We start from the raw sequence: 17,525 nt of genomic DNA on the forward strand, positions 1-17,525 counted from the left end.
AAACCGTGACTAAACAGGGCTGGGAAACAGAAAGGATAATGAAAAAACCAGAGCTAGCCAACTGCAATTCTAGAGAGCGTGTGGAAGGGTTGCCTGGCCCACAGAGCTATCATAGAATCGTAGAATCATAGAATCCAAGTGTTGGAAGAGACCTCCTGGGCCATCCAGTCCAACCCCATTCTGCCAAGAAGCAGGAATATTGCATTCAAATCACCCCTGACAAGTGGCCATCCAGCCTCTGCTTAAAAGCTTCCAAAGAAGGAGCCTCCACCACACTCCCTCCGGGGCAGAGAGTTCCACTGCTCTCGCCAGAGGGCTAGCTGGCGCTGCTGCGGGGAACATGCATCTTCCATCTCCCTCTCTGCAAAAGCTCCAGGGTGACGTCGAGCATGCCCCCCCCCCCAACAAGGGATGGTGACTTATAGTTCTACAAAGGACAAAGGTACCAGACTGCACAATAGGGGTTAAGTCTTGGTCAATTTGCCAAGGCCTTAACAACAATGAGGACCCCATGAAACTTCGGGAATAGCTAGACCTTGGGGTCTCTGCCTCTCTCGGGAGCTGTAGTTCTCCAAGGACGGGGAGCAAAGCTTGTTTCCAGAGACACCAGGTCCATTTGGGCCACTCCAGAACTCCTGCCAGGACCTTTGTGCAACACCCTTGCGTTTTAGCCATCCCCTATGGACACTCTTTCCCCCCACATGGACAAACCTTATGAAATCTTGCCTTTTATGAATTTTAGATATATGAAATGTGTTTTCTGATTTCTTTGTGTGGCAGAAGCCTTTCCCCTTTTCTTCTGACCTTTGTGTCCCCTATATACATGAAGAAACTCCACCAAAGGGACTACAAAGCCCCAAACATTCCAGGATTTTTTTTATCCACAACTTCCTTTTGCATGAACAATAGCCTGGGCAGCTGGTGGCCCTCGGAGGAATTGCCCAGTCCTCAGCTTGCCCCTTTGGCAAAAATCTTAATCATATTTCCTCCTGAAGGACAAAAGGTCTTCGAAAAACCTTTTGCCTTCATTCTGATTAACTCAACTATCTCCACCAAGAAACAATCACCCCAGTCTACACATGTTGATCCATTCCACCCAAAGCACAATAGATCAGGCTGGCTTGAGATTTCCCCTTTGTCTCGCCGGCCACATGGCATTATTTTTTTTCACATTCATTCATAGATTCCTTTGTGTCCTTTCATCCCGCCTCCCTCTTTTCTGATTTGCTATCGCCGCTAGATGGCAGAAGCCTCCCCATTGGACCCTGCAGACCGCTGGAGCTTCCTGATTGGTCCAAAGGCACCGGGAGCGGGAGGACCATCTCCCAGCTGTTCGCCCATTGTCCAATTGCAATGGAGGGCAGCAGGGAGGCTGGGACGGGAAGTTTGAACTCTGCAACTTTGAAAACTCTATATAAATGGCTGTATCAAATGTATTTCTTTATGCTTGCATGTGAATGATCACTGCAATTGCATCCGCTTCAGCTGAATCGCTAATAAACCTCGGTGCCACTTCTTCGCCTTGGCAAGTCTCATTCAATTATTAATATCAATAAAATTACTGGAATCAGGCTTCTCTGACGGCTCGCCAAGGTCATGGGCCCTCTTTGGTGCGGTCCTAGGGGTTTCTCTTACTGGGGAGAGCCTCCTAAAGTCCGTATTGACTTCAAGGGTCCTTGCAGCCACCATTCAGGGGAATGAAGCCAAATCTCCCCTTTGAGGCTGCCCAGCCCTGGGACCCTCCAGAGAGGTCCCTCTGCCCCCCTGTTCATCTTCACAGCCATGGCTGGTACCAAGGTCAGGTGGGGCTTTGGAGGCCTTTCCCAGGGAGGACCCAAATGCATCCCTCCATCAATCCTGTCCATCTTTTGTCTGTATTTTCCCCAGTGTTGGGGCAAAGAGGGGTGTCCATATCCTCCATGGCCCCTCACTCCCGTCTCACTACCATGCTCCCTCTGTGCCCTTTACCTCTGTGGTGGGGCCCTTCCCTTGCAGGTCCGGCAGCCTCTTCTCCAGGGCGTCCAGCCAGTGGCGCAGGGACAGCAGCTGCTCTCGCACCCCGGGCCCATGCACCTTCCACTCCTCTCTCGACCAGTCCCTGCAGTGGGTGGAAAAACACACTTAGACCACACACTTGCTGCAGGGCACATTCAGACCTGCCCCCACCTCCCCGTCCCTGATTTTTGTTGGGTTTCATCCCTGACTGCACAAGTCTCCAGTCCTCAATGAGTAGTTAGCCTAGACAGAATTAGAGTGAGGGATTCCTTCCCCAAATTCCTATGCGTGCCTATCTCAGAAGGGGCTTTGTCTCACCTTCCACTGTCTCCTCCCCCTTGGAATACTTAGCAATGTGATACCTGTGAGGGATCAGGTAATTTCCTCTTTAAGAGTATCTCCCACTACGCTCCACCTCAGGCCCTAAGATCATCTGAGGAGACCCTGCTCATTGTCCCCTATTGTCGCAATCATGTCTGGCAGGGACAAGGGACAAGGACTTTTCTGTGGTGGCCCCTCAGCTATGGAACTCCCTCCCGAGTGAAATTAGATCTGCTGCATCCCTCTTGACCTTCCGTAAACAAATAAAATTCTGGCTATGGGATCAGGTTTTTGTAGATTAGGCTGATTTGCATCTTATCCCACAGTGAGAGCATCGGTTTCCAGACTGAAGGTGGTCCCGGTCAGGGTTGGCTTGACGCACCTTCCTCTTGGCATGGTTCTCTCTTTTGCCCTCCTTTCCTGCCTCTTCAAATTTTACAGCACTGCTGGTCACACCTGACCTCCAACTGGAGCGCTCAAGGGCCAGGCTTCCCAGATCTCAGTGTCTATGCCAGAGTGTTTATGGTTGGCTTTGAGCCCATCTTTCAATCTCTTTTCCTGTCCTCCAACATTCTGTTTTCCGTTCTTGAGTTCGGAGTAGAGCAACTGCTTTGGGAGACGGTGGTTGGGCATCCGGGCAACGTGGCCGGTCCAGAGGAGTTGATGGCGGAGGACCATAACACTTTATTTATATTCCTCCCTTCTCACCCTGAAGTGAACTCAGAGCAGATCACAGTACACATACATGGCAAACATTCAATGCCGCTTTGTATAGACAATATACAGACAGAACAGGACAGAACAGGAGGTGCCGTAGAAGGTTGGGCCTGAGTAAAGGGGGTGCTGTTGCTCCATCCTCTATGACGAAGAGCCGTCAGGACTTCCTCTTTCCTTTTGGTCGCTCAGCATTCTCTGATCTTCCTTCTTTATGGTGTCATAAAACACCTCCTCCGCTTTTTTTAGTGGTACCTAATTTCTCTAATCACAGCTAAAGCTGTTTTCGAATTGCTTAGGTAAACAATGAGCTAAGGCTGACAGTTGGCCACTCACGCCAACCCAGGTTGGTTGATAGATCTTATAATTGCTGATGATTTACGAGCTGTGCTAAAGCTCCGGACCATCGCTTCAATGCTGGTGGTCTTTACTTCTTCCAGAACGCTGACATTTGTCTGCTTGTCTTCCCAAGAGATTTGCAGGATTTTCCAGAGGCAGCGCTGATGGAATCGTTCCAGGAGATGCATGTGATGTCTGTAGACAGTCCACGTCTCACAGGTGTATAGCAGGGTAGGGAGGACAATAGCTTTATAAACAAGCCCCTTGGTCTCCCGACGGATGTCCCGGTCCTTAAACACTCTCTGCTTCATTCGGAAAAATGCTGCACTCGCAGAGCTCAGGTGGTGTTGTGTTTCAGTGTCAAATGTTGACATCTGTAGACAGTCCACATCTTGCAAGTGTATAGCAGGGTTGGGAGGGTGATGGCTTTATAAACAAGCCCCTTGGTCTCCCTGTGGATGTCCTGGTCCTCAAACACTCTCTGCTTCATTTGGAAGAATGATGCACTCGCAGAGCTCAGGCGGTGTTGTATTTCAGTGTCAAATGTTGACATCTGTAGACAGTCCACGTCTTGCATGCGTATAGCAGGGTTGGGAGGACAATAGCTTTGTAAAGAAGCCCCTTGGTCTCCTTACGGATGTCCTGGTCCTCAAACACTCTCTGCTTTTTTTGGAAAAAAGCTGCACTCGCAGAGCTCAGGCAGAGGAGCAGCCACCTACACAGCTGCCAGGTCCTTGCTCCAGGGTGACAAGTGCCACGTATGTTGCCCACTCTCCTTTGGAGCCTCAACCAAGAGGCCTCTCTGCAGCTTCATCTTCAGCACCCGTGGCCTGATGTGGGGCAGGCTGTGGGGAACTTGAACATGGCCCTTCTTCCCCTTCCTTCCACTGGGTTTCGTGGAGGCCCACCACATTGGGGGACCATGCAGCAATTCAGAGCTGAAGCAACTTGAATACGCTGCCTGAGAGTCTAGTTGAGTCTCCTTCTCTGGAGGCTTTAAAGCAGAGGCTGTATCTATTGGGAGGGCTTGGATTGTGCAGAAGGGGGTCAGACTGGGTGGCCTTTGGGGCCTCTTCCAACTCTAGGATTCTATGAGCTCTGCAAGTCTTTGAGATATACTTTTGAAGAGGGGCACAACAGGCACTGGGTCTCCAGTCCCTTTCTTGTAGACGTTTAAGGGAGAGACACACTCACACAGAGAGTGCCCTTCTTTCTCCTTGCCCCAGCCCCAAGCCCCCTCTCCCTCCTTTGTCTGAAGCCGTGCCATTTACAACTTGTTGCTTCCCGGCTGCCTTTCCCCTCCTGCTCTGTCCTTTGGCCCACTTGGTGTTCAGGGTTTGTTGGGAATGTAAATGGCCTTGTTCAAATGCGCTCTCTGTTCACTGGCCATGCAGCCCGGCTGTCTGTGGGGCGGTTTTCAAGCCCCCTCCTCTCGCTTAAGGGTGGGTGCACTCCTCCAAACTGACTCCTGGCTACTACAAGCTCTTTCTTTCCTTCAGTGGTTTCCTACGGAGCGGAATCCTTCCCCTGAAGCTGTTGGCGCCGGTGGAAGATTCCCCCAGCCCACCCAGATCAGGGTCGCCCTTGGCAGAGGGATTTTCTCAAACGCTGACACAGATCACATTAATTACCCACCCCCCACTATAAGAAACCGCATTGAAAGAAGCTTCGCTGGGAGTCCGGAGGGATGGGGAGGTGGGCACAGGTTGCGGGTGGTCAGGGGGCAGTGCCGCTTGCGCAGAGTTGCAAACAAACAATGCTTTGGAGCACCGAAAAAGATGAGCCAGGAGCCCAATCTTCTCTGTAGGCTGTTTGGCATGGAAGGACGCCAAGGGCAAGCTGGCATGGGTTAAGCCCATGTAAAGGGCAGCTTCCACTTCATTTAATGCATTCGGGGAGCAGACTGGCACCGCTGCTGTTGCCAGATGCCAAGGCAGGCTGCTTCGGTTCCTACAAAGCCGGCTCTTCCCTCACAGAGGCCCAGGCCTGCCTGGCATGGTGTCTCTCAGGGATGCCCAACGGCAGGGTCCTTGCAGCCCTGGGACAGAGACAGGAGGCTGCCTACAGAGACAGGAGGGACAGAGACAGGAGGCTGGATGGCCATCTGTCAGGGGTGATTTGAATGCAATATTCTTGCTTCTTGGCAGGGGGTTGGACTGGATGGCCCATGAGGTCTCTTCCAACTCTTTGATTCTATGATTCTATGATTCTACAGGCTTGGTCCTCTTTGTTTACAATGGGTTTGCACAATCCGGAGAAGCTTCTTCCTTCATTCATTCCTTTTGAGAGGAGGGAGTGAACGCCTCTTGCAGTCTTGGCAGAAGGGCCGGGGAGGGGCATCGCTCAGTGCCAAGGGTTCGAGCTTGGCATGCTGAGCATGCCATCCATTCCAGTTAACAGGCTCAGCCCTCTCTTGCAGCACACTCTCTCTGGGAGGCCACACAGACACACATCACTGAAGGCATGGGCTTTGACCTTCGCAAGCCCAGGCCAATTCCCTCCCCATGTATGTTTCTATCTGTTCATTACATGAAGATGACGTGGCTTTGTGGCCACAAGGCAAAGACACATTAGGGCAGCATTTCTCAACCTGGGGGCCGGGACCCCTGTGGGGGTCGCAATGGGGTGTCAGAGGGGTTGCCAAAGTCCATCAGAAAACATGGCATTTTCCATTGGTCATGAGGATTCTGTGTGGGAAGTCTGGCCCAATTCTATTGTTGTTGGGGTTCAGAATGCTCTTTAATTGTAGGTGAACTATAAATCCAAGCAACTACAACTCCCAAATGTAAATGTCTGTTTTCCCCAAACTCCACCAGTGTTCACATTTTGGCATATTGAGGATTTGTGCCAAGTTTGGTCCAGATCCATCATTGTTTGAGTCCACAGTGATCTCAGGATGTAGGTGAACTACAACTCCCAAACTCAAGGTCAATGACCACCGAACCCTTCCAGTATTTTCAGTTGGTCGTGGGAGATCTGCGTGCCAAGTTTGGTTCAATTCCATCGTTGGTGGAGTTCAGAATACTCCTTATTGAAGGTGAACTATAAATCCCCACAAGTACAACTCCCAAATGACAAAATCAATCCCCGCCCCTCCAACTCCACCACTATTCAAATTTGTGTGTATTGGTTGTTGTTGTTCATTCATTCAGTCGTCTCTGACTCTTCGTGACCTCATGGACCATCCCACGCCAGAGCTCCCTGTCAGCCGTCACCACCCCCAGCTCCTTCAAGGTCAGTCCAGTCACTTCAAGGATGCCATCCATCCATCTTGCCCTTGGTCGGCCCCTCTTCCTTTTGCCTTCCACTTTCCCCAGCATCATTGTCTTCTCTAGGCTTTGCTGTCTCCTCATGATGTGTATTGGTTATTTGTGCCAAATTTGCTCCAGCGAATGAAACTGTGTCCTGTATATCAGATATTTACATTATAATTCACAACAGTAGCAAAATGACAGTTTTGAAGTAGCAACAAAAATAATTTTATGATCGATGGTAAGGGCTGTTTTGCAGTGGATTATTCTTCCTGGGAGTCTGATGGAGTCTCCTTCTTTCTCGGGAGGTTCTTAAGCAGAGCCTGGATGGCTGTCTGTCAGGTGGGTTTGGACTGTGCCTTCCTTCCTGGCAGAAAGGGGTTGCACTGGATGGCCCTTCCAACTTTGTAGTCCTGTGATTCTAATTAAAGGTAAAGGCAAAGGTTTCCCCTTGATGTGAAGTATAGTTGTGTTCAACTCTGGGAGTTGCTGCTGATCTCCATTCCTAAGTCAAAGAGCCAGCATTGTTCATAGACACCTCCAAGGTCATGTAGCAGGCATGACTGCATGGAGCGCCATTACCTTCCCGCAGAAGCGGTACCTATTGATCTACTCACATTTGCATGGTTTCGAACTGCTAGGTTGGCAGAAGCTGGGGCTAACAGCGGGAGCTCACTCCACTCCCCAGATTCAAGCTGCCAACCTTTCAGTCAGCAAGTCCAGCAGCTCAGCGGTTAACCCGCTGCACCATCAGGGGGTCCGTGATCATAATTAGAAAGGTTAAGTATCAGCCTGTCAAGGGAGCCACTTGCACCTTGGCTTACAAAAGCTGATTTTGCCCATTCTGTTCTCCCAATTTGTCTCTAAAGCGGTGCAGAGAGAGCAGTGCCTAGAAAAGGGCCAGGTGGTCAGAGGATCCATTTGCCCAGGTATCTAGCTGGGAAAGGCAAGGCTGGGAGGGCAGTATGGCTTTGGGTTGATGCCAGGGACTCCCTCCTGGAAGCCATGCATGCATGCTACCCTCTTTCTAGGGGGTCCCCTTCCCACCTTTCCCCAAAAGGCCTGACACTTGAGAACCCCCCCCCCCCCCCCGACTCATCTCAAGAGGTCTAAACTGGGGCCCCTTCTGCCCTGTTGTCTTCCTTGAGATTACTTTTCGGCTGTCACCACCTTGGGGCAGAGCCTGGCCCACGTCTTCCTCCCCAAGGAGCTCCTCCTTGCCCTGTTTTGCACAGCGAAGGGCCCGCCCAAGAGACCTTGATGGGACCGAGCCGGCTAGTCGGGTTCCCTGCTGCCTGGGAGCCTCTCCAACCAGCCTGGCGGGTCTCCTCCTACCTTTCTCTAGCTGGAGACGGGGCACCTGGGCACGCTCCTGAGAGATCAGCCGGATGATCCCCGCTGGGCAATCTCTGCAGGGGAAACAAACAGTGAAACACATACACAGGTGCCCTTGCCCGCCCCCCGGCTGCCCCCTCTCCTACCAAAGACCCTACAAAGCCTTCCTCGCCTGCTCCTTCCCAAAAGAATGGCAAAAATGAAGAAGCAACACAAACTGAGCATCTCCAAAGGACAATGGGATGAGAGAAAGGCTTGGATTCCTTGTCATAGCCATGGTGATGGTCAAAGGCAACTTGGCTGGGGTTATATTAGCAAGGACGCGATGGAGGAAAGAAGGGGTCTCTTTGTACACAACCAGCCATCCCATCACCCTCCTTCGGGACCCCCAAACCGGCCTCTCTGCTCCCCAGTCCCCTGGGGAAGCCAGGCATTTGTTATTGTTGTTGTTGTTCTCTAGGAAAGCAGAGCAGTTCTCGGTTCAAGGAGAAATAGGGTGATCACCGTGGGAGACAGGATAAGGGGGAATGAACCACCCCCATACCTTGACCAACTCAGTACAAAATGCCCTTCGATGAACTTTATCTCACCCTTTAGTGAAATTAAGACCCATTGTTTGCCCCATCTGAACCTCCCACCAGATACACTACCCTACTCATTCATCTTACCCAGGATTTTTAAAATTCTATCCTTTGCAATTGGCCCTGTCCACTCTGCTCAATTTTATTTTATATCCTTATTTTTGTTATGTTTTATATGAATTGTATTGCATTGACTGTTTTATTTGATGTTTTGTTTATTGATATATTGTGGGCTGGGCCTCATGTAAGCCACACCGAGTCCCTTGGGGAGATGGTAGCGGCATACAAATAAAGATGATGATGATGATGATGATGATATCCTGTGTTCATCTTGTATTATTTCGTTTTGTCATATTTTATTTGATGTATTATTGTATGTTTGCACTCCTTTTGCCTTGTTGCAATTGTTGGGCTTGGCCTCATGTCACCCTTGGGGAGATGGTGGCAGGGTATAAATAAAGTTGTTGTTGTTGTTGTTATGGGGCATTCAGTCTAGCCTGTTTGCTTCCAACCAGAAGGTGATGCAGAGCAGAGTGGAGGGCAGGGCCTGGCACCACAACAACCAGGAGCAAAAGTGGATGATAAGTCAGTAAACCCATAGACACCTGGAGAGTCTTTGCAAGTTGCAGCAGCACGTTCCTTAAGCCCAGGCATGGGCCAACTTTGACCCTCCCTCCAGGTGTTTTGGACTTCAACTTCTACCATTCCCTTCCTTTCCCCCTCAGCCATTTAATTTTGGCCTTCCCTCCAAGTGTTTTGGACTTCAACTCCCACCATTCCTGGTCTCAGGCTTTCCACCCTCAGCCATTTAATTTTGGCCTTCCCTCCAAGTGTTTTGGACTTCAACTCCCACCATTCCTGGCCTCAGGCCCCTTCCTTTCCTCCTCAGCCATTTAATTTTGGCCCTCCTTCCAAGTGTTTTGGACTTCAACTCCCACCATTCCTGGCCTCAGGTCCCTTCCTTTCCCCCTCAGCCATTTAATTTTGGCTTTCCCTCCAAGTGTTTTGGACTTCAACTCCCACCATTCCTGGTCTCAGGCCCCTTCCTTTCCCCCTCAGCCATTTAATTTTGGCCTTTCCTCCAAGTGTTTTGGACTTCAACTCCCACCATTCCTGGTCTCAGGCTTTCCACCCTCAGCTGTTTAATTTTGGCCTTTCCTCCAAGTGTTTTGGACTTCAACTCCCACCATTCCTGGTCTCAGGCTTTCCACCCTCAGCCATTTAATTTTGGCGTTCCCTCCAAGTGTTTTGGACTTCAACTCCCACCATTCCTGGCCTCAGGCCCCTTCCTTTCCCCCTCAGCCATTTAATTTTGGCCTTCCCTCCGAGTGTTTTGGACTTCAACTCCCACCATTCCTGGCCTCAGGCCCCTTCCTTTCCCCCTCAGCCATTTAATTTTGGCGTTCCCTCCAAGTGTTTTGGACTTCAACTCCCACCATTCCTGGTCTCAGGCCCCTTCCTTTCCCCCTCAGCCATTTAATTTTGGCCTTTCCTCCAAGTGTTTTGGACTTCAACTCCCACCATTCCTGGTCTCAGGCTTTCCACCCTCAGCTGTTTAATTTTGGCGTTCCCTCCAAGTGTTTTGGACTTCAACTCCCACCATTCCTGGTCTCAGGCTTTCCACCCTCAGCTGTTTAATTTTGGCCTTCCCTCAGAGTGTTTTGGACTTCAACTCCCACCATTCCTGGCCTCAGGCCCCTTCCTTTCCCCCCTCAGCCATTTAATTTTGGCCTTCCCTCCGAGTGTTTTGGACTTCAACTCCCACCATTCCTGGCCTCAGGCCCCTTCCTTTCCTCCCATTTAATTTTGGCCTTCCCTCCAAGTGTTTTGGACTTCAACTCCCACCATTCCTGGCCTCAGGCCCCTTCCTTTCCCCCTCAGCCATTTAATTTTGGCCTTCCAAGTGTTTTGGACTTCAACTCCCACCATTCCTGTTCTCAGGCCCTTTCCTTTTCCCCCTCAGCCATTTAATTTTGGCCTTCCCTCCAAGTGTTTTGGACTTCAACTCCACCATTCCTGGTCTCAGGTCCCTTCTTTTTTCCCCTCAGCCATTTAAGTTTGGCCCTCCCTCCAAGTGTTTTGGACTTCAACTAAATCACCATGTTGCGCAAGATGAAGGTTGTGTGCCCAGCAGAAGGCAAAGACACAAGCCTGCCTCCATCTTGGCTGTGGGAGGAGGACAACAAGGAAGCCATTTTGATGCCTGAGCAACAGCCGGGGTTTTATCGTCGCTTGTTGTTGTGTAGGCTGGCCGCCATTCCTTCTTTCCACACAAAGAGGCCTTTATAATTGGTTTGCAGAGGTGTGGATCGTATAACACCTCAATCCAGTCCATTTTAAGACAATCCTGAGGTAAATCTTAACCGAAATTTGCCATCTGAAAATTACCTCAGAGAAAGAGCAACCACGGGCACCATTTTGAAAACAAGTGACAATGGCACCTCCCAAAAGCAAAGAAGGTGACTTCTGAGGAGCTTTCTGCCGCCTCAGAAATGTTTGAAAGCCTTTCAAAAGACAAGATGGCAGTGGACAACAAGTTAAACATGAGCCAACAATGTGATGTGGTGGCAAAAAAAGCCAATGGGATTTTGGCCTGCATCAAGAGGAGCCTAGTGTCTAGATCTAGGGAAGTCATGCTCTCCATGCTCTATTGCGCTTTGGTTAGACCACACCTGGAATATTGCGTCCAATTCTGGGCACCACAATTGAAGAGAGATATTGACTCTAAGCTGGAATGTGTCCAGAGGAGGGCGACTCAAATGATCAAGGGTCTGGAGAACAAGCCCTATGAGGAGCGGCTTAAGGAGCTGAGTATGCGTAGCCTGAAGAAGAGAAGGATGAGAGGGGATATGATAGCCATGTATAAATACATGAGAGGAAGCCACAGGGTGGAGGGAGCAAGCTTGTTTTCTGCTTCCCTGGAGACTAGGACGCAAGGGAAGAATGGCTTCAAACTACAAGAGAGGAGATTCCATCTGAACATGAGGAAGAACTTCCTGACTGTGAGAGCCGTTCAGCAGTGGAACTCTCTGCCCCGGAGGGAGTGTGGTGGAGGCTCCTTCTTTGGAAGCTTTGAAACAGAGGCTGGATGGCCATCTGTCAGGGGTGATTTGAATGCAATATTCCTGCTTCTTGGCAGAATGGGGTTGGACTGGATGATGGCCCAGGAGGTCTCTTCCAACTCTTTGATTCTATTATTCTTGTTGAGAAATGAGAGACCGAGTGTCGTCTGCACCCATCAAACTGCTTAATGTAGCAAAGGGGGAAATGGCAGCCATTTTATGGTTGTGAAGGGAGCACTGCTAGAAGCATTAGACAATATGGAGTGCCTCCTCCTTCATCTGCTGCATTGATATGGAGAAGGACTCAAAGGGGATTTGAATCCCGCTCTCTCAAATATGGTTCCCTCATCTTGGGAAAGCAACACCTTTCTCCTCAGAGAGGAGTGTCCTATGGGCAGGGCCTGTGCAGAAGCGGCCATTTTCTTCCTTCCTCAAGGACTTCCCTCAAAAAGGACAACAATCCCTCCATTGTTGCCAGGGAAGAAAGGCAACAATGAGGAGAAGGCACTAAAAGATGGCAGAAAAGGAAAAAGGAGCCGAAGCCTGAGGGAAGGCCATGTGTGACAAAGGGGCCTCTGTCAACAAGAGCAAAATGGCAGCCCCAGCCAAGCGCCATCTTGGCAGGTCTCCTTGTTGCGGGCCTCTCCTTGGGCTGAGAGAGTGTGGCCTGGCCAAGGTCGCCCAGTGGCCTTTAATTCAAATGTTGGTCCTCGTCCAGGACTCCAAAATGGCCGCCCCACTGCCTCACTATTTGGCATGGAAAGAACAGAAGGATAGAGAAGGAAAGGAAAGAAGAGAGTGAAAGGAAGGGAGAAAGGAGGAGGGAAGGAAAGTGAAAGGAAAGGAAAGGGAAAAGAAGGAAGGAAGGAAGGAAAGAAGGAAGGAAGGGGGAGAGAGCAAGGAGAAGGAAGGAAAAGGGAGAGAGAAGAAAGGAAGGGAGGGAAATGAGAAGGAAGATAGGAAAGAAGAAAAGGGAAGGTGAAAGAAAGGAGAGAAGGAAGGAAGAGAGAAAGAGGGAGAAGGGGAACAAATAAGAAAGGAGAGAAGAAAAGGAAAGGAATGGAGGGGAAAAGGAGAGAAGGGAGGGGGAAAGAAAAGGAAGAAAGAAAGGAGGGAAGAGAGTAAGAAGGAGAGGAAGGAAGGAAGAGTGAAAGAACTGAAAGCAGGAAGGGAAGGGGAGGAAGGAAGGGGGGAGAGTGAAAGGAGAAAGAAGAGAGAAAGGGGGAGATGGAAGGGAGAGAAAGGAGAGATGGAAGGGAGGGAAAAAGAAGGAAGGAAGGGAAAGAGAAAAAAGAGAGGAATAGACAAGGAAAGGAAGGAAGAGTGAAAGGAAGGGAGAAAGGATGGAAGGAAAGAAAGGAAGGAAGGGGGAGAGAGAAAAGGGGAGAAGGAAAGCAGAGAGAAAGGAAAGGAAGAGAGGGAAAAAGAGAAGGAAGAAAGGGAGGGTGAAAGAAAGAAGGGAGAAGGAAGAGAGTAAGGAAGAGAGAAGGAAAGGAAGGAAGAGTGAAAGAATAGAAGGAAGAAAGAAGGAGCGAAGGAAAGCAAGGAAGGAAGGGCGAGAGAAAGGAAGAGAGAAAAGGGAAGAAGGAAAAAGGGGAGAGAAAGAAGAGAAGGAAGGAAAAAAGAGAAGGAAAGAAAGAGAAGGGAGGGTGAAAAAAAGGAGAGAAGGACGAGAGAAAGGAAGGAAGAGTGAAAGAACGGAAGGGAGACAGAAGGAGCGAAGGAAAGCAAGGAAGGAAGGGAGAGAAAGGAGAGAAGGAAGAGAGAAAAGGGAGAAAGAAGAGCAGGAAGGAAAGGAAGAGAGGGGAAAATGAGATATGGAATAAAATGAAGGAAGGAAGGAAGGAAAGGAGAAGGAAAGGAAGGAGAGAAAGCAGGTGCTGCTGCAACCTGCCTAGGCCCCAGATCCAGCTTGGGTGAGTATAACAATGGTCTTGCCTTGGCCTTTTTTGGACTTTTGGGATGGAAACCAAAAGAAGTACTGGCTTAACGGGGAGAGCAGAGTGGGAGCGGAAGGCTACTGTTTCCAAGCACTGGAACGTCCAAAGAATTCTGGCCAATCTATGGGCTGGAAAGGTTTTCCAAACAAGTGAGCTGTTTGTCCGAGAGCTTCTTGGGCCTTCACACAATGCGGAGCTGGCCATTGTCATCACACACACACACACACACAGAGTGACAGAAATCCCACTCCACCAGGCAGTGAGCTCTCTCAGGTGCTGGACATCTCCTTCCCCGGAGGCCTTTATCTCTGCACTGTTTACAATGCCTAAGGGTTGGAGTAGATGGTCCCTTCCAGCTCTCCAATCCTATGGAAACCCATACTTTCCACATTATGTTTCCCTTTCCACAGCTTTACAAAGCTCCTTGTAGAATCATAGAGTAGGAAGAGACCTCCTGGGCAATCCAGTCCAACCCCTTTCTGCCAAGAAGCAGGAATATTGCATTCAAATCACCCCTGACAGGTGGCCATCCAGCCTCTGTTTAAGAGCTTCCAAAGAAGGAGCCTCCACCACACTCCTTCCGGGGCAGAGAGTTCCACTGCTGAACGGCTCTCACAGTCAGGAAGTTCTTCCTCAGGTTCAGGTGGAATCTCCTCTCTTGTAGTTTGAAGCCATTGCTCCATTGCGTCCTAGTTTCCAGGGAAGCAGAAAACAAGCTTGCTCCCTCCTCCTCCCTGTGGCTTCCTCTCACATATTTATACATGGCTGTCATGTCTCCAATGGAGCTCTTCCCAGAGACTCTGATTACTGTCCAGAGGGATTAGACCAAGTGTGGTCCAACTTTGGCCCTCCAGGTGTTGAAGTCCAGAACACTGGGAGGGCCAAAGTTGGACCACGCTTGGTCTAAACCAGTGTTTCTCAACCTGGGGGTTCCCCAGATGTTTTTGGCCTTCAACTCCCAGAAATCCTAACAGCTGGTAAACTGGCTGGGATTTCTGGGAGTTGTAGGCCAAAAATATCTCGGGACCCCAGGTTGAGAAACACTGGTCTAAACCCTCTGGACAGCAATCAGTCTCTAGAATCATAGAATCAAAGAGTTGGAAGAGACCTTCTGGTCCATCCAGTCCAACCCCATTCTGCCAAGAAGCAGGAATATTGCATTCAAATCACCCCTGACAGATGGCCATCCAGCCTCTGCTTAAAAGCTTCCAAAGAAGGAGCCTCCACCACACTCCCTCCGGGGCAGAGAGTTCCACTGCTGAACGGCTCTCACAGTCAGGAAGTTCTTCCTCATGTTCAGATGGAATCTCCTTTCTTGTAGTTTGAAGTCCTAGTCTCCAAGGCAGCAGAAAACAAGCTTGCTCCCTCCTCCCTATGACTCATATATTTATACATGGCTATCATGTCTCCAATGGAGCTCTTCCCAGAGACTCTGACTGCTGTCCAGAGGGTTTAGACCAAGCATGGTCCAACTTTGGCCCTCCAGGTGTTGAAGTCCAGATCACTTGGAGGGCCAAAGTTGGACCACGCTTGGTCTAAACCAGTGTTTCTCAACCTGGGGTCCTAACAGATGGTAAACTGGCTGGGATTTCTGGGAGTTGTAGGCCAAAAATATCTGGGGACCCCAGGTTGAGAACCACTGGTCTAAACCCTCTGGACAGCAATCAGTCTCTAGAATCCTAGAGTTGGAAGAGACCTCCTGGGCCATCCTCGAGTCCAACCCCTTTCTGCCAAGAAGCAGGAGTATTGCATTCAAATCACCCCTGACAGATGGCCATCCAGCCTCTGTTTCAAAGCTTCCAAAGAAGGAGCCTCCACCACACTCCCTCCGGGGCAGAGAGTTCCACTGCTGAACGGCTCTCACAGTCAGGAAGTTCTTCCTCAGGTTCAGGTGGAATCTCCTCTCTTGTAGTTTGAAGCCATTGGCCCCCTTGATTAGCATTGAGTCGCCTAGCAGCTTCAAAGCCTGATTGCTTCCTGCTTGGGGGGGGATCCACATTGGGTTGCTGTGAGTTTTCCCGGCTGCGTGACCAGACAGGCTGGAAAACTGACAGCGACCCAGTGATTCGGGTCCTGAAAGCCTTGGGCAGCGACACAGAGAACCTATTATTATTATGAAGGAGAATAATGAGGAGCCTGGTTGGGAGCCCTGGCTCTGGGCGGGGGGGGGGGGGGGGTGGCTTGGCGGAGCAGAGAGTTCCACTGCTGAACGGCTGTCACAGTCAGGAAGTTCTTCCTCATGTTCAGGTGGAAGTTCTTCCTTATGTTCTAGGAAGAGCTCCATTTGAGACTGGCTGTCAGGAATTGTGGGAGTTGAAGTCCAAAACACCTGGAGGGAGGAAAGGTCCAAGTTGGCCCAGGACCCCTCCCTGAGTAAGGTGGGCTATTGCATTCAGGGCTGGCTGCAATGTTTCCGCTGCAAGGAGTGCGACTGCTATTGTCCCTTTGGGCTGTGCCACACGAAGGGCTGGCTGCGCCCGTTTCCATGCCAGGTGAGTCTCTTCCAGAAGGTCCTGAACAAACCACACAAAGCCATTTCATCAAATCTCCTTTACTGCCCCTCTGGGAAAGAGGCTGTGCTTCCATACTGCAGGTTTTTTACAAACACTTCATGGTATTTACAAGTCACGGATTATTAGTGTTTTGCCTCCCAAAAAAATAACAGAGATGAGCCTGGAGAGTTTTCGTGTGCAAAAACAGTTCTGCCGGCCTCTGCTGCGCTGAGCAGGAACCTGCAGAAAAGCCAGCTGAGTTTCAGGGTGCCCGTGAGAAAAGGGGAACAACCGACCGACCGACTGCGCTGGTTTGCACAGAATATGGATACAGCTTGCTCGAGTTAATACATCATGCAAAAGGAAAAAAAGAAGAACAACTGGATAATGAGAAAGTAATACAACAACAAAGGCTGAGGAATGGGATGGCTTGATGAATGTGGCGTGAATAAGAAAAAACGGGCCGAAAGAGGGCTGCCTTAAAGTGCCAGGGACAAATCCAGAGTTGAGAATGGGGTGCTGGGGAAGTGGGGGGGCGTCTCCTTGGCTTAGTTGGGCTGGGGTGGAGGAGAAAGAGGGACACTGGTACTCAGCGCGCAAGGTGCCTCGTGGGAAGGTGGCCAGTGCTGCTCAGAAGTCAGTCCTCACGCAGCACAGCTCCACATCGGGGCTTCCCCTGCGCATAAGGGCTGCCTTCGTGTCTTTTATTGCTTCGGAAGGAGAGCCAGGCCCACGGAAAGACACCTGAGACAGACGGACAGTCAAGGAAGAGCGGGCTGGAGTTTAGTGGTGGTGGGTGCCGGATGGAATGGAGGGGCCCGGCGAGCCTCCTGGGAGCAGCGCACGACCAGCAGCGCATGTGGCGGCAGTGGCGTCTTATGAATCAGCTGCCCTTGTTCCTAGGCCGAGGGTAGCATGCCGCACTCTTCCAGGCCAGTCTTTCCTGCGGCCGAACTGCTCCCAGGACTTAGCCTCCGGCGGCCTAGAAGCCAAAGAGCCCCCAGCCCAAAGTCTGTGCCAGGCATAGGGCAACTCCAGCTTCTCCCAGGCTACCACGAAGGTCTCTCTCGGGTGCGGCTGCCCCCCTCCCTGCCCCGTTCCAGCATCATTGGCCCCACGGCCCCTATTAACTGCTCCAAGGTGGCTGCAAAGTGGCTGTTCTCCCCTTCCCCAGGTAAGCGGGAGGAGGGTGCGAGGTCTGCAGCCACTAGGAAGGAAGTTGAAATGGACATCCAGCAACACTAAAATAAAGTGAAGAAAAGAAACAAGATGGGATGAGACAGGAGCATTCCACAGGTGAAATGATGCCAGCAAATCAAGCCAATGAAGCCACACAACACCTTGCTCTGGAGCCCACCTGCCTGCCTCCCACTCGCTTTGAGCACTGGCTGGTGGGGAGCAGGGGAGGGACAGGAATGCCAGTCCCACACATTGTGAAGGACTTACAAGCTGCAAGTAAACATTCGGACCGCCTGCTTGAGGAAGCCAGGGCACC

At 50.7% G+C, this 17,525-nt stretch overlaps 1 protein-coding gene across 1 annotated transcript in view; it reads right to left on the bottom strand.

The window, feature by feature from the left end:
• The window catches only part of PLEC (plectin), a 301,817-nt gene that overhangs the window by 48,155 nt on the left and 236,137 nt on the right, over positions 1-17,525 (bottom strand). The window contains exons 36-39 of the mRNA XM_067466996.1: positions 16,955-17,271; positions 16,679-16,774; positions 7,956-8,029; positions 1,969-2,098 (exon numbers count right to left, since the gene is read on the bottom strand). Of these exons, the coding sequence (XP_067323097.1) occupies positions 1,969-2,098; positions 7,956-8,029; positions 16,679-16,774; positions 16,955-17,271 (617 nt within the window). The remainder of the gene's footprint in view (positions 1-1,968; positions 2,099-7,955; positions 8,030-16,678; positions 16,775-16,954; positions 17,272-17,525) is intronic.

Source organism: Anolis sagrei, chromosome 4 (assembly GCF_037176765.1).
Source record: "Anolis sagrei isolate rAnoSag1 chromosome 4, rAnoSag1.mat, whole genome shotgun sequence".
Taxonomy (NCBI): Eukaryota; Metazoa; Chordata; class Lepidosauria; order Squamata; family Dactyloidae; genus Anolis; species Anolis sagrei.